The following is a 17,406-nucleotide window of genomic DNA, read 5'->3' as shown; positions in this document are numbered from 1 at the left end:
CCAGCCCAGAGCCCTTCTCCCCACCAGCGCCGCCGGGACCCATCTGCTCCCGAGGGCCGAGGATAAGGCGTTTGGGGTTGGGGCCCTCAGTCCGACCCGAGCTCTTGTGCGCACCTCCTCGGAGCAGGGAGGGCGCGCAGAGGACAGCAACGAAGTGTCCTCGCTGCTCCTGAAACGTGGCGACAGGCGAGGCAGAGACTCCCAATGAGTATGATGGCGACACGTGATTCCCGCGGAGGGAGAGCATGGGGGGGCGGGGGGAGAAAGGGAGAAGGAGGGAGGCGGGCAGCAAGTGGAGAGAGGCGGGAGGAGAGGGGCGGGAGCAGAGAGGGAAAGGGGCGAGATAGGCGCGCAGGCGGCAGAAGCCTCTGCCTCCCCTTCTGCTTGGGCCGCAGCCCTCCCCGCCCCGCCGACCGCGGTCACACACTCTCGGAGCCTCCCCGTGAGCGGCAGCGCGGCGCACGGCGATGCGCCGAGGCGGGCGCTGAGGCGGCGCCGCGCGAGCAGCAGCAGAGGCGGCGGCGGCCCCCAGCCCAGCCCGGCGCCGCCGCCGAGCCCGGGCCCCAGGGTGCGGCGGCGCCCCAAGTTCCCGCCATGAGCAGCCGGCTCGGGGGGCTCTGCGGCCCCGGGGACTCCCGCCCCGCCGAGCGCGACCGCAGCGCCCCGCGGCCCCGACGCGCTTAACGTTGCCGCTCGCCGGTCCCGCCACCGCCGCCTCCGCCGCCGCTCGCGTCCTCGCCGCCACCGCCTCGGCCGCTGCAGCGCCGCCGGCAGTATGTCTCGAAGGAAGATTTCGTCCGAGTCCTTCAGTTCCCTGGGCTCCGACTACCTGGAGACCAGCCCGGAGGAGGAGGGGGAGTGCCCCCTGTCTAGGCTCTGCTGGAATGGCAGCCGGAGCCCGCCCGGGCCGTTGGAGCCCAGCCCGGCCGCCGCTGCCGCTGCCGCTGCCGCCGCCGCCGCCCCGGCCCCGGCTGCTTCTGCCGCCGCCGCCGCCGCCACTGCCGGGGCCAGGAGGGTGCAGCGCCGGAGGCGGGTCAACCTGGACTCGCTGGGCGAGAGCATCAGCCGCCTGACGGCGCCCTCGGTGAGCGGGGGGCGGAAGGGCGGACCGCCTTCGGGGGAGAGAACGCGGATCGGTAAAGTTGGCGCTGGGCGAGCTGGGGCGCGAGCGCAGAGCCCGACCGCTGGGGGGCGGCCCGGCCTCACCCTGCCCGGCCTAGGGTTCCAGTGGCTCCGGGCGACAGAGGATCCCCTAGGCTAGGGCGGAAGAGGGGACTAGAGCACTGGGAAGGAATAAGATTCCACTTCTTTGGGGTATCCTGATTCGGGGCCTATCTGCCCACCTCTAGCCATGAACCCTACTTCACCACTGTTCCCCCTGGACAGGCCCAGTGCTGCTTCACACCCACCTGTTTTCTTTCCCCTAAACTTTCCCAGGCACTGTGTTCTGCAGTTCGGCTTCCCTGTCTTTCATCCTGTTCTCCAGCATCCCAAAGGAGCCCCAGCCCCTTCCAGGAAACCCTTCCTCTCCTTATTTCCCACACTCTCTTGGTCTTAGCGTGACCTTCTCTGACATCTTTGAATTCCACAGGCTATCTGCATTCTATGTTGCATCCTTTTTCTCACATTTTCACATACTTTTTGCCAGATACTTTTCTGAGTTGCCTTCTGTTGAAGAAATCTCTAATCTCGAGTTGTCCTCACCTCGTAGCTTTTTTTTTTTTCCTTCTTATCCGCTAGGCATTTATTCTTCTCTGGGTAAACCTGGTGTCTGGTTTTCTGTTTTTAAAAATTTAATTTAATTTAAAGTCCCGGGATACATGTGCAGATTTGTTACATAGGTACCAAACGTGTGCCATGGTGGTTTGCTGCACCTACTAACTCATCACCTAGGTATTAAGCTTCGCATGCATTAGCTATTTAAACAGCTCTGTACTTCTTGCACCTGTACCTCATCCTTTACTCTCTCTTCAATGGATTCTCTAGTGCTTTCTCTCTCACATTAGCTATTTAAACCCCTCGGTACTTCTTGCACCTGTACCTCATCCTTTACTCTTTCTTCAATTGATTCTCTAGTGCCTTCTCTCTCATTTTTTGATGGCTTCTTTATATTAGGCCCTTCCTAAATATTTGTGGAATGAGTAAATGCCTCTCCAAACTTGTGCTCATCTTGGGATGTCTGTATCAGCAGTTTCAGATGTACACCAAACTCCCCCTGGTTGTAGGCATCCTTCCAGAGTACTCCTGCCTTATTCCTGCCCGGGCATTTCAGCTACCCTTGGCTTTTACCTCTTGCAGGATTGCCAGACCTCTGATCCAATCTTACCCTGTCTGGGAGAGCTCTGTTTTGAAGGAATCCACTCTGTTGCAGAGAGAATTTGAAAAAGATTCAGCGTCAAACCTCCACCCATCTTTTATCCTCAACCTGACCTTGGATACAAGAGCTTTAACTCCTCCTGACAGCACTTTGACCTACCCACCCCTAGGACTTTTACTTTTTTAAAGTTTCCAAAATGAATCTGAACATTGATCTTGTTTGATTACTGTTGAGTCTCTCTTTTGAGATTACTACTGCAAATGATGGTAGGAGGGACCTAAGAAGGAGTGGAACCCTGAGGGGACTGACTACTGGTACCAGGCAGTTCTACAAATATTCTTGTGGCACTTGTATTAATGGAGAATGATTTTTTTCTTTTACGAGACCTGATTGAAGATGTGTAAATCACTTATTACATTATTTATTTTGAACTAATTTAATTCTTAGGAACACATATTGAGAAACAGTCATCTTCCTATTCTTGTGTATTTTCCTATTTGGTATATCTTTCTACCACTTTTTCTTTCATCAGTTAATGATGAAAACAATCCTCAGAATAGATTGGCTCCTGTTTGCTGTTCTTCCCTGCCAATATTTCCCAGGCAGCATAATTTTATAAACTATTTGATGTTGCAAATTGTTGAAAATATTTATTTACAACAGGAGTCCAATGACCCCGAGCATCTGTAGGCTTGTGTCAGTACTTAAAGCAACATTTGTGCAATAAAATAGTTATTTAGTACAACAGATTCTTATTAATGAAATGATTTTGCTAAAGATAATGATTAGTTTGGGGAGAATTGTTGATATAACCTTGGAGGGTTTTTTTTTTTTTTTTTTTTTTTGCCTATGAGAATTTACAGATTTCTAAAAAGTAATGTCAATGCCTCTGATAATGCTAATTTAAACTAAGACTATTTTCAACAACTTACATGAGGAGTAGGTAAAAGAAACTGAGAAATGCAGTATTTTCTGCCAGAATAAGAGGAAGGAAATAATCTCTGATGGTTACTTTTATAAGTTAAATTTGAATGACTGGCTTTTTGCTGGATGAAAAGACTGTATCCAGAGAATGGTTTTCAGAATAAGCAATTTGAAAATAATTGTGATGATCAAATAAATGCAACAGTTATATATACTTTCCATGCTATAGTTCTTTTCTATTATGAAAAGGGTCTGTCAGGTGGATGCTGAGAACATACAGGTGAATATAGTGTAAACATTTTCAACATAACACATGTATAGAAAAATTCTCCTTGGTTAACCATATCACCAATAGACTTAGTGACACAAATAAAAGAGAGAGAGATTATATTTCAAAGCAGTGACTTATTTCTGGGTAGTCCTTACCTTATTTTCGTTTATTTGGCAAGTTAGAACACTAGCTCAAAAAGTTCCAGTAGATTCATTTTTTGACATTGTCAGGATTTGAAACTTACTTGAGTACTCTTCAGGAGATGGATTATATCCTCTCTATTCTCTCATGAAAGCTGGACTTTTTCTGTTTTTGAACCGCCGAGAGTAGCCATTACCAGAGCCTTTTTAGATGGGAATTTCTAGTAGTTTTGAATGTTGTGAGCTTTCTTGCATGCCATCACGATATACTTCAGGAGAAATTGTACTTGGAAGCTCCTGTTTTGTCAGTTGTCTCTTCATGGCATGTCTCAGTCACTTGGGATTTCTTTTTTATTCAGAATGATTTGCAAATAGAAAAATGAAAATTTATTTATTAAACTAGTTATTTGACCCATGGGATATCCAAACTCAGGTTTTTGATGCTTAATAGTCACTTTAAGATGCACTGATGTTGAGTATAAAGGTTATAATAATTTCTAATACTATTTAATCAGAGTAAGTTGTATTGGTGAAATTGAAAAAAATTCCAGAATTTGGGAGACCTGATTCTAATTTTGCCTTGAACAATGAGAAACTTACATATCTCTGGACACATTACTTTAAATGTCTGGGATTTCCCAGGCTTTGGACAAACTGTCATATTGGCATATGAAAGGGAAACATGGGCCAGGCGTGGTGGCTCATGCCTGTAATCCCAGCACTTTGGGAGGCCGAGGCAGGCAGATCACTAGGTCAAGAGATTGAGACCATCCTGGCCAACATGGTGAAACCCCGTCTCTACTAAAAATACAAAAATTAGCTGGGCCTGGTGGTGCGCGCCTGTAGTCCCAGCTACTCGGGAGGCTGAGGCAGGAGAATTGCTTGAACCCGTAAGGCAGAAGGTTGCAGTGAGCCGAGATCACGCCACTGCATCCCAGCCTGGCGACAGAGTGAGACTCCGTCTCAAAAAAAAAAGGAAAACATGGCATATATTGTAAGTTTTAAAACTTTTGAGGAAAGTAGTTTGCTTTTTAAGATAGGGGCACCAAAATACTATTTAATCCACCCAATCATTTAAAAATACTGTAGTATCTATGTGGCAGGTATTGTGCAGAGCATTTGGAAAGACAAATGCTGAACAAAACATGTCTAGTCTGATTTCATGGAACTTCTTTAATCGTTATCTTTATTTTAATGAAACTATATAAAGGGAAAACATAAGAACTCCAATTGTCTTGGCAAAATCTAGGGGAAGTTTTATTTGTTATCCACTTTGGGTAGTTTTGTTCATTGTGAATCTTTGGGGTGCATCCATAATAATAAAAATAACCCTCCAATTAGCAGGGCATGATGATGCACGCCTGTAATCTCAGCTACTTGGGAGGCTGAGGCTCGAGAATCGCTTGAACCTGGGAGGTGGAAGTTGCAGTGAGCTGAGATCACACCACTGTGCTCCAGACCCTGGGTGACAGCGAGACTCTGTCTCCAAAACAAAACAAACAAAAACCCTCAAGACTTTAAGACCTGATTGAAGATGTATAAATCATTTATTACATTCTTTATTTTAAAATAATATAATACTTGGAAATACATATTAAGCAACAGCTGGGGATTTCACATTAAGGGTGAACTTAGCAACTTATTTATTTGGATTTTATTCTTAAATGAGAGTTGCTTAGTTACCCTATCACTGCGACATCAATTTTGGGTTTGCTGGTGTCAGCCTGTCAGTGAAGATACACCACTAGAGTCATATAAGGGCAAGGCTTCTCTAGGTTTCTTGACAGAGAACATTGCAAGTGGCTTTGAAGACCTCAGAAGCTTTAGAGAGCAGAATGTCAGGAAAAAAAAGTGACAGAATTGGAGGAGTGGCAAATAAGAAGAGAAGAGCTACTGACTTGTGGAGCTGTTCAAGAAACAGAGACCAGTGAAGAGGAAAAAATGAAGGGGGAAGCTTAGATTCAAGTGACAAAAAAGCATAAATTATTATTTTGGGGAAGGAAATTATCTTAATACATATAAAGGAAAGAATGAAAAGGCATAAAATACATATTTAGCTTCTGTTGATATTAAATAAAATGAGCTCTCTGACATGTATAAACCCTGAAAAAAAACCTTAGAAAGTATATGTGTAACTAACATGTAGACAATGAAAAATGTAAAAAGTATATTCGTAGGGTAGGCTATTTGACAAATTTAGGTAATTTATTTAAAGCTTTTTAAATTTGGGGCTTAATTTGGCTAACAAAGTTATAGAAACAGATTCATTACCATTATAAAATTATATAAAGTCTATTTCAGTTGTTTAATGTTTTCACATTTGTTGAAAATAGATACTATAATCTGAAATCAGAATTTAATGGCAATCTATTGCCTTTCTTTACCTTATCCCTAATCATTTAGAAACAACATGGCAGAGTTGAAAGCACAAAGTTTTGGTGTCTGACAAATTTAGATTTGAGTAATCCTCTGCTGAGCCCCTTACTATGTATGAGTCTCTGGGAAAGCTCTTAACTTCTCTGAGCCTTAGTTTCCTCTTTTGTGAATTAGGAATAATAACTACCTTGTAGATTGGTTGTGAATAAGGAGCAATATTCTTTGTAAAGCTTCCCAAACTCAATAGATGATAGTTTCAGGGTGAGATCTATTAATTTTAACTGAATTTGAATGCCTCAAAGTGATCTAAATTTTTTCTTTTCTTTTTTTTTTTCTCAATAATTCACTTGCTAGTCACCTAATTGGAAAAGTTTACAGAATAGGTTAACAGATGTCAAGTACCAAAAAAAAAAAAAAAAAAGGAATAAGCACTGTATTTTGCCGGCATAGCCCAGATAATCCATTAAAAAAATTAAAACTGGAGTCCCTTTCTGGCCCCTGGGTATGACTTATGTGTGTACACAGACATATAAAAATTGCAGATCCAAACATTTCCATCAGATTACTGACTGCTGTATGGCAATATGAAAACTACTTTATAAATTCTATCAAAATACAAGAACATATATATTTGGTAGAATGTAGGTATTTCATGACAAGTTAATTTTAAATTAGAAAAATTGTAGGTGAAAGAGAAGTTATTTATTTCATTTGCCTGAGAATTCCAAGCATTCTTCATCTATTGCATTCAGACTAATCTGTATGTGTGTTCAAAGGCCTTGATAGTGAGATGCAACAATTACATAGCTAATACTGTTTATATTTTACGGTGCTCTCTTCTTCTTTGGCTGTTGGTTCAATTGCTAGGCTTTCTTTTGTCTTTTCCTTTTTTTTTTTTGAGATAGGGTCTTGCTCCTGCCTTAGCCTTCTGAAGAGTAGAACTTTCACTTTAAAGATATATTTTGACAATGAGAAATGACATCAGTGATTATTCGGTTTGTAAGTAGAAGTCAGACACTTCTGACTATATATTATAGTATTATATATTATGTATTCCTTTTTATATATATTAAATATATATTTATATATTATAAATATATATTTGTATATATTATAAATATGTATTTTATATATTTAATATGTATATTAAAATACATATTTAATATAGATAATATATTCCTGATTATATATTCCTTTTTAGTGTATAGTTTATTTACCTTTAAGGACTCTAAGATGCGTAGGTGAAGTACTTGAGTGCTATTATATATTTTTCCCATCTATGTCATCATTAGTCTTTTTGTTCACCTTTTTGTCTTGTTGCCGTTAATTATACAGAGCTGTAAGTAAAATAAAACATAATATAAATATTTTATTGAATATGATAGGAAAATAAATGCACTGTCATTTGACATATACATTGTTGATCATGAGTTACTAGGAAGGTATAATTTTCTTTTTTGAGATTTCACACACATGTGGGCACATAGGCCGGGAGAATATTTGCAAGGGCTGTCTATTGAGCAGGCTTTCTTCACAGGCCCTTTGTTCGATGCATGAGGCAGTGGGTTAGTTTAACATTTAAAGCCTCTGTCCTTGATATTCTTATGTTTAACTTGTGTTTAGCATAGTCTGGTTGTTCAATAAAATGCTCAGGAGGGCCAGGTGCAGTGGTTCACACCTGTAATCCCAGCACTTTGGAAGGCTGAGGCAGATGGATTGCCTGAGGTCAGGAGTTCAAGACGAGCCTGGCCAACATGGTGAAACCCTGTCCTACCAAAAATACAAAAATTAGCCAGGCGTGGTGGTGGGTGCCTGTAATCCCGCTACTTGGGAGGCTGAGGCAGGAGAGTAGCTTGAACCCGGGAGGGGGAGGTTGCAGTGAGCCAAGATCATGCCAATGCACTCCAGCCTGGGTGACGGAGCAAGACTCCATCTCAAAAAAAGTAAAAAAAATGCTCAGGAGAAGTAAATACATGTTTTTGTTTAATTGTTCAATTTGGTAAATGTTTCTGTTGTGTTTGATTTTTTTTTGGTGGTGTATTTGGTTCCATCAACCAAAATATTTAGATTTTTCATCCAGCCTGTGATAGACATCTTCAAGTGTGCGAACCTGCTTGAATTTTGCTTACACCTGCTATTTAAAGCAAAACTTCAGAAGGAAGTCATTTTACAAAATGAGCAGATAGAACAGTATCCTCCTCCTTGGACTCTTTGAGTCGTCCATTTATATAATATTTTAAGAAGTTAGGTAAATGTAATGACTCTTCTAGAGTCTGGATTGTTTATATTTTCTGCACAATTCTCTGTCAAATGAGAAGAAATGTTTGTCAACAAGTAGGCTACTGTTGCCAAAAATGCACTACTAGGAGATGGAAATGACATAATTATGGCCCTTAAACATCACTTCAGGACAGGATTTGAAGATCTAGAATTACATGCTGTTAGCTCAGAGTACCTTATAACATTGAGGACTAGAGTCATTTAGGAAGTAGGGCAGTGGGAAGTATCTCGGAAAGGCGGGAAATTTGCTGGGGCTGTTGTAGGGAATTGAGAAAGAGTAAACATTCTTATAAATAGTGAGACATCACTTCCAGAGCAGGCTTTATTTTAGGCTCATTAAACAGTTCTTCATTTAATCTAGTAGCTCTCAAGCTTCATTGAACACAAGACATACCTGAGGAAAATTGTTAGAATGCAGATTCCTGGGCCTCATCCTCAGAGGATCCGGTTGGATAGTTCCAGGGAGGGGCCCAGACTACATTTTGAACAAAACTGCATGTAATTGCTCAGCACGCTGAAGGTATGTCTAGAGGTGACTGAATTCCATACCTTGAGGACTACTTAGCAGTGAGCTCTATGGGCTGATTTTTGGAAAGAATGATCCTGAAAGTTGCTTCCTTTGGGATTAATGTATCCCAGACAACTATTACCTTAACTGGGACAGGGATAAAGGTGGTGAATTGGTGCTGTTATCCCCACATCCTATGGCTGTATCTTTTGTGGTCAAAATAATCTTATTGGTTGTACGGTAGAAGGTATTTGAGGTTTCACCATTTGTAGCTTTAATTATCTGTGGACTCTGCCCATTTTTCTCGAGGATGTTTTGTTAATTGCTTATGTTTATGTTCAGTAGTTCACATGTCATTACTATAAGTATTTTGTGATCCCTTTTTCCAAAACAGAGAAACAGATATTTGAAAAGGTTGGGGATTGTAGAAAAAAAGAAGGGTGGTTTTGAGGGTGAATTTGACATTATCACCAGCATTTGTGTTTTTCAGAGTGAGATTGACACAACATTTCTCAAATGCTCCATCTACTGGTTCATTTTGGAGGAGTGATTGTTTACATGCCAATGAAAAATTAAAAAGGTAAAGGGAGAAAAAACAGATCTGGATGCTAGAATTTTTTTTTTTCTGGAAAGAAAACAATAGGAGGTTCAGATATCAGATATATAGGGCCGCCTCTCAAACCTTACCAAAATATGACACTAACATTAATGCTTGCTAATCTCTGCATCCTTAGCCATTCATTCAATGGTGAAGTTGGGTGGGGGTCTCTCATTGAATTCTCCAAGTAAATAAATGGTGATCCAACATTTGAAGAATTTGTATTTGCAGACAACTCTAATAATCTATCATGAAAGGAAGTTATCTGTGTGGAGGTCCTGATGTTACCTTAATTATAAGTCCATAAAGTCCACTTGACTCATTTTCCTTTCACTGTATAATATTTGTTATGCGTGAGTCTACTGTGGCCAGTGGCAAAAATCAGAATGTTCTATAACATGCTTCCATTCCTTGTTACTTTATGTCTATGCTTCTTCATACATGAACCCTCCAACTTAATACTGGGAGAGGATGGTTTTTCTGACTGTTTTTATGTACACACGCACACGTATATATATATATATATCCTGATTTCTGTCGCTCTATTTTTTCCCCTATAGAATCCTAAGTTATCACTCATATCTCCATTATGGGAATTATTGTGTTGTACCTTGATTTTGGTTTATTCTGCCTCTTTAAGATGGAAATCCTGTCTTATTTATCTATGTATGCCCATGCCTAGCAGAGTATCTGAATTATAAAGGCACCCAATAAATGTTTGTTAAAAGAATGAATAAATGATTGAATAAGTCCTTGTGTAGTTTATGATGTATTTGGTACTGCTCTTTTGGCTATAATGATTTTGTGATTTTTAATTGATTATTTTATCTGACTGTTCTGTTTGTAGCTTTTTCTCAGACATAAACGGGAATATAGTTATAACAGTATTTTTTAGAATGCGTTAAGATTTTCTAAACATTCTCCTACCTGACATTTTATTTGGACTTCGTAATAATCTGTAGATTTTATGCAAATCGCCTCTCACTTTGGGTAGTATGATTATCTATTTTTTTTTTGAGATGGAGTCTTGCTCTGTCGCCCAAGCTAGAGTAAAGTGGCACAATCTTGGCTCCCTGCAGCCTCTGTCCACCAGGTTCCAGCGATTCTCCTGCCTCAGCCTCCTGGGTAGCTGGAATTACAGGCACACGCCACCATGCCTGGCTAATTTTTGTATGTTTAGTAGGGGTTTCACCATGTTGGCTGGGCTGGTTTTGAACTCCTGACCCCAGGTGATCTGCCTGCCCTGGCCTCCCAAAGTGCTGGGATTACAGGTGTGAGCCACCGCACCAGGCCAGATAGTATGATTATCTTAAAATGCCTGTAGACACAACAGTTATTTGGGGTCGCTGATGTGCTGCCACTTACAAGGGTGCCTATGTTATCTCCTAAAGAGATGTGTATCTCCTAAAGAGATGTGTATCCTAAGACAGAGGGACAGTAAATCTATCATGCTATGTTGTTCATTATTATTTTAGCATGTAAGAAATCCTGTATTACCAAACATTCTATTAAATAAGATTCTGCAAACCAGCATATCCATATATCTATCTTACAATAATAATTAGTGGACACAATAGTGGCACAGGGAGGGATAGTGTCCTTGAAAAAAGTGTAAAGTTAGAAATTGCTTATTTAAAGATTGGGGAAGAGAACTGCCTAGGAATAGGAAGAAGTGTTATTGGGTGTTTTTTGAGGGCCCAGTTGAGGTTGGAGATAATGAATATGTAGATTAAATTGGGAAGATGAGTATGGCATGCAGAGGTATAAAGCAATGATAGTGTTGTTTATACATTAGAAGGCCTATGTGTCAGATTGAGCTTGAGGTGTTTGGGAACAATCCGTTGGAGTGAAGGGTTATGTCTTAAGGAATAATGAGTGAATGTCCAAACAGGGAAAACTGCAATAATCCAAAGACATTTCTAGCTTTTCTGTTTGAACACCGATCTGAAATTAAGACTATTTAGAATATATCTAGACCATTCTTTCACTATTCAGTTCACTCTCTTGGAGTAGCTGATTTGTTTACCCCACTTCTAAACCAGAATCAGGTAACCTGGTAACTAGTTAGTCTTTGAGAAACTCAGTTCTCATTAACTGCTTGATTAGTATTTACATCATGCTTTCAAAGTTAGGACTAAACCTTGAGAAGCCCAAGGATATTTAGCTACATCATTGATGTACTTTTTATGGTTCCAATGAATAGTTGGTATACTGTAAGGTTTTCTTGGCTCAGACTTGATACATCACTTCTTGAGTATAAGACAGTCTACGGGTTTTAGAGTAGCAGTGACCACCCAAACATTTCAGGTTATGTTGGAGAGTGCAGTGGATATTTTCTTACTTAAAAAGGTAGAGATTCGTTCTGGTGAATCAAACATTCTAAGTGAGCTATCGCATATGCAGTACCGATTTGTAAGAGAGCAGATGAACTTCTATGAAATACACTTAAGAGTGAAAGGATTTTAAATTTGTTAGTAATTCCTTCATAATCCCAAAGGTTCACCTGTGTGTTTCAGTGCCTCAGTGTTGTCCTTGTGAGTATTAACTATCACTCTGCTATAGATTGTGTGAACATCCTGTTGTGGGCAGTGTTTTAGATAATCAGGTGCTTGATAACAGCAAACTTGCTCTACGTAGAAGCACTGAGAAAGTAAATAGTCCTTGTGGTCTGACCAAGTTAATGTGCATACCATTTCTCATATTCCACCAGGGAGTCTCTTAGGCAAGGGAAAGATATTGTGAGTAGATTTTAACAAACCGTTTTCCTATCTTTTAGACTTCTGTATAATTTGGTGAATGTGCTTGTCTTGTTTTCCTTGAAAAATGCCTATCAGCCCATTTGTGTATGTACATGCACAGAATGGTTGGAGGCTGATCCTGCAACTCAATAAATGTTGCATTCTGATTTTTGTTCTAATTTGACTTTGGGGAAATAACTTTTGTCTCCACTTCCCATCTGAAATCACATCTGTCTCACTAATCTCTCACTCAAGGGTAAATATGTAATAAAATGTGAACAGTGAATGGAAGACATTGTGTTTACTATTACTCATGACTTCTTGCATGCTTCACTTCTTTTTTGTAAAACAAAATATTCCTTCAGGTTCTTTAACTGTCTACATTCTGGGAAAAGAGGAGATTTGCAGTCTGGCAAAGTCTTCTTGTTATCTTGGGCATCATTGGATAAATTCGCCTCTCTGAGGATCAGTTTCTTGTGTATAAAATGAGGTTAATAATTCGTAGGATTATGAAGATTAAGAGCATAGTAATGCCTAGCATAGTATTTGGACTATAGCACATGATCAGTAGATTTTGGTGCCTTTCTCTAACACCTTCTTACCAGTTATTCTGATACTTTCAATTACCTCTAGCCACAATCTTTGGCAAAGGCTCTAGATACTACCTTTTGTCATGGTTCTTGTTTAGTGCTCTTATGCTTTATATGAGAAATATTTCCAACGTTTTTGGGCATATGACATTTCGGGGTTATTCTGTAGGGGTAATATACTTACAAAAGATGTTCTCTTTCAGAAATCTTAAAAACAAATGCGATCTTACCAGGTTCTTGTTTATTCACTCATTCACTTGCCTCTCACATTCATTCATGAATTCAGACAGCATTTATTATCAAATGAGCACTTACTAATTTATTCAGCATATATTCCATATACTTTAAACACATGAATGAAGTAGGGGCTCTCAGAAAAAACATTTTACCTTGTCATTTTTGTATTTAAAAATGTAAAATCACACCTGTAATCTCAGCACTTTGGGAGGTTGAGATGGGAAGATCGCTTGAGCCCAGGAGTTTGAGACCAGCTTGGGCAACATAGGGAGATCTTGTCTCTACAGAAATACTGAAGAATTAGCTGGGCACGGTGGCATGCACCTGTGGTCCCAGATATTCAGGAGGCTGGGGTGAGAGGATCACTTGAGCCCATGTGGTCAAGGCTGCAATGAGCTATGATCACACTACTGAATGGCAGCTTGGGTAACAGTGAGAAGTTGTCTCCAAAAAAATTTAAAAAATGTAAAATCACATTTAAAAAATTACCAAATTATGTCCACAGCAGCTATTGTCTGTCCCTCTGTCTGTCTCTGCCCCTTATTCTATGCTGACCTTTTCTAGTTTTGTATGATGTGTAGGACATAGGGTCAAAGTACGGTATGTATCTAAAAAGATCAGTTGAAGCTATAGTAATGATGATAATAATATCTATTTATTGAGTGCTTACCATTATTGGGCAGTGTGCTTAGTGTTCCATTAATTTTATTCCATTAAATACTCACAATATTAATGCAGGGGTGATGCCTTTCCATGGTCATAGGACATTAACAGAGAACATCAAGAGGCTATGTCTCTAACCTCATCTTGTGGTACTCTATATACTCATGGTTCTATGATACACTCCTTGAATATGCCAAGCAAGTGTCATTTTGCCTCAGGACTGTTGTTCGATTCCTCATGTCAGAAATGTCCCCCACCCACATCCTTTGCTCGGTTCTCCCAAGATTGGCTCCTTCTTAGTTTTCAGCTTTCAGCTCAGTGTCACCTCATCAGACAGTAGCCCTCCTACACCAACCATTCTCCTTCACATCACTGTTTATTTATTCTTTTCATCATAGCCTTACCATCTGAAATTATCTTCTTATTCACTAGTTTACCTATTTATCACCTGTCTTCCCTCTTATAATTTAAGTTACACAAGGGAGGAACCTTGTCAGGGTTGCTCACTGTGGGCTTTGCAGCACCTAGAATAGTCCTAGCTAGAGGTAGGGTCTTTATACAACTTTATTGATGTATATTGTCATTTCAGAGGAAGTCTTAGGGCTTGGAAACGAAAGAGAATAGTTAAAAATAACTCATGGGGGAGGGGTGAAGGAGAATTAACATGTATTAAGCAACTGCTATGGAGCCAGAATTTATCAAATGCTTTTATAATACGTATCACTAAATTTTCAAAATAATCTCATAGGAAAATTTCGATTCAGAGAAGTTGAGTAACTTGCCTATGATGACAGTTAATTACTGATGGAAATAAGGTTGGAATCTTGTTCTGTTTAACTCCAAACCTCATATGCCTTTCAGTATTTTATGTATTTCAAGCTTTGGTGAATGTGGTGGACGTCGTGATTCACTGCCTAAATGGCCCTTTAGTAATGAAGGACTCATTCCTCTAGATGCTAGGGGTTCTGTTGACAGTCAGCCCTCAATCGTTAGTCCTCTCTATATATTACCTGGCCTGAGGAGAGGGGCCTTGCTCAAAGTCATGCCCCATTCCCATGATTAATCACCATGCGATAAGAAAACGAAGCCTTCTCGCTCTAATTTAGGCAACTCTAAGATCAGAGCTCTATGTAGGGTTAGCCGAGACTTCCACTGAGTCTTCATCATAGTCCAACTTCTCCTTGTGCCCAGTTCTGCTTTCTTCTTTACCCTTTCACGGTTGTTGATCCCAAGAACACTCCCTAATAAGTTTCCTGCATGCTAATCTCCTTCTTAGAGTCTGCTTCCTGGAGAACCCAACTCATGATGGTGAGTTCGAGAATTGTCATGGCATTAACAAAAGTGCAAGATTTAGCAAGGGGAAGGCAGCATTTGGGATAAATAAAATGATAGCTTTGGATTTGGATATTTTGAATTTAGTAAAAATGATAAGCTCTGGACTGTGAGATCTTTAAGGGTTTCTTTAGTGAATCACTAAGCTCAGTTAAGTACCTGCCAGTTGATTTAATAAATAGAGGATTGAAGATATGGGATTGGAATCTGGCTAAGAGCTTGTGGTTGAAGAGAGTTACTTTAGAGGTGATAGCTAGTATCTTGAAAATTGACAAACACTCTGAGTGAGAGAGAGAAAAATAAGAACAACAGAGAATTAGGGGGAAATATACAGAAAGAATAAAAAGAATAGAGGTCACAGGATTTTTCTGTGTGTTTGTAGGATGGAGGTGACTGGGAGCAGCTGGGAGCAAAGACCCAGTGGTTGATATTTGCAAAATAATGAAATTTAAGGATGATCTTTTCAAATCCAGTATGAGTGAGGTTGCTAGTGGCCTTAGAAAAGCAACGCCAATCCTGCAGCTGAGATAAAGACCTATTTAACAAAGTTTAAAAAGGGAATATATGGTGAGTAAACAAAGGATATTGTGGGCATACATCTCTGATTCAAGACATTTGATAAAAATAGAGACAGATAGCAGCACCTGTGAGGCCAAATCTAAGTTTATTAGAGTTGGAAATTCATGTCTGAAGGTAAAAGACAAGTAAAAAAAACTGGAGATGGATGAGATAAGACTTGATCAAGGATAGGATCTCTCTAGAGGCATTCTCTAACCTATTTCCTAAGAATGAGGACACTTCTTTCCTTATACTCAAGGGGAATGTAGGAATATGGCATAGTAGGAGTACAGTGCAAAGGCTACTGTCATATTTTGGTTTTATTCATACCTAATTTATTATTACATTCTTGTCTAGATTTTGTCATTATGACTTAGTCACTGGCCAGTAATTTTGTATATCTAGCAATTATCACATTTAAATTGCCATGCAATTTGCAGTTCTCTAGATATATATTAATGATGGTAGCTGCACTGACTGTGGGATGTCAAATCAGGTATGAAATGTCACTAATTCATCCTTCAGTAATTTTATACTCAAGTCATGGAGAGTACATTGTTTCATTTGTGTAATCCACTGCTTAAATAACTTTTAGATTGTCTTATCAATAGCTTTAGACTTTGGGTTTTCTCCTATCCTCCTAAAAATAAGCATTTATAAATTGAACACCATATGGAGGGAACTGTTTTTTATTTGTGTTTGTATTAGCTTGTTTTACTTATAAAAGTGTTTTATCTACATATATATGTAGTTATAAAAGTTGATATATTTATGCGCGCACACACACGCACACACACACACCCATTCTTATTCTCTTCATGTCTGATATGACTTTGTTCAGTGTTAGAGCTCTTTTTGACACTTTTTTGATACTGGTAGAAAGGTCACTAATGGAAGGAATTCTCAAGGTATTAGGAGCCAAGTGAATAGGACTCTATTTTGTTAGTATATTAAATATATTTTATACTGTTGAAAGGTAGTGTGGAAGGTGAAATAAGGCCAAATAGGACATACATCATTATATATAGCTTCTTGGCTCTCTTTCCTTTTCTGGGTGAATTTTGATCAATTTCATCAAGCAAGGATTTTTATCTATTTTATATACTGCAAAATTTTATGACTACAATATGCCTGGCACATTGTGGTTGGGCAACAATTTTTTTCTTTTTTTTTTTGAGACAGAGTCTCACTCTGTCGCCCAGGCTGGTGTGTAGTGTTGTGATCTCAGCTCATTGCAACCTCTGCCTCCCGGGTTCAAGCGATTCTCCTGCCTCAGCCTCCCGAGTAGCTGGGATTACAGATGCCCGCCACCATGCCCAGCTAATTTTTGTATTTTTAGTAGAGATGGGGTTTCGCCAGTTGGCCAGGCTGGTTTTGAACTCCTGACCTCAGGTGATCCGCCCGCCTTGGCCTCCCAAAGTTCTGGGATTACAGGCAAGAGTCACCGTGCCTGGGCAATAAATATTTTTTAAATGAGTAAATTTAGAGTGAATGTAAAGATATTTATTTTAAGTATACCACACGAATGTTGTAAGAACCAAAAAAGGGAATACAAATGCACTTTAGAAAATAAAATCAACAACAGCAAAAACAAAGTAGAAAAACAGAATATGCAAATGTAAATAATTATTATGTCCTGTTATTTTAATTTTTATTATTTCATATATCTGTATGCCCCCTATGCATGCTTAATTTTACTGTGTCATGAGTCAGAACCCCAAATCTGTGGAGCAAAAAATGGTTCCAGTCATTAGCCCAATTAAAAAATAAGTTCTGTCTACATGATCTAACTATATTTTAAAGAAATTCAATAGTATTTTATTAAGCAGATATTTGTTGTTTCTGTGCCAGGGATTTGAAATGTCTCAGTTATT

General features: G+C 39.8%; 1 protein-coding gene across 3 annotated transcripts in view; it reads left to right on the top strand.

Moving 5' to 3' along the window:
• The first annotated feature begins 354 nt into the window (after nt 1–354).
• The window catches only part of GUCY1A2 (guanylate cyclase 1 soluble subunit alpha 2), a 370,428-nt gene continuing 353,376 nt past the window's right edge, over nt 355–17,406 (top strand). For 2 of the 3 annotated variants that reach the window (XM_058446513.1, XM_058446514.1), the window contains exon 1: nt 549–1,084. In XM_058446513.1, the coding sequence (XP_058302496.1) occupies nt 776–1,084 (309 nt within the window). In that variant the 5' untranslated portion in view covers nt 549–775. Of the gene's footprint in view, nt 1,085–17,406 lie in introns of all 3 variants that reach the window. The other variant, XM_032167289.2, reaches the window with a different exon arrangement.

This window comes from Hylobates moloch, unplaced genomic scaffold, assembly GCF_009828535.3.
Source record: "Hylobates moloch isolate HMO894 unplaced genomic scaffold, HMol_V3 SCAFFOLD_11, whole genome shotgun sequence".
NCBI lineage: Eukaryota > Metazoa > Chordata > Mammalia > Primates > Hylobatidae > Hylobates > Hylobates moloch.
The sequence above is the reverse complement of the archived record's forward strand: the minus strand, read 5'-3'. Positions and strand labels throughout refer to the sequence as shown.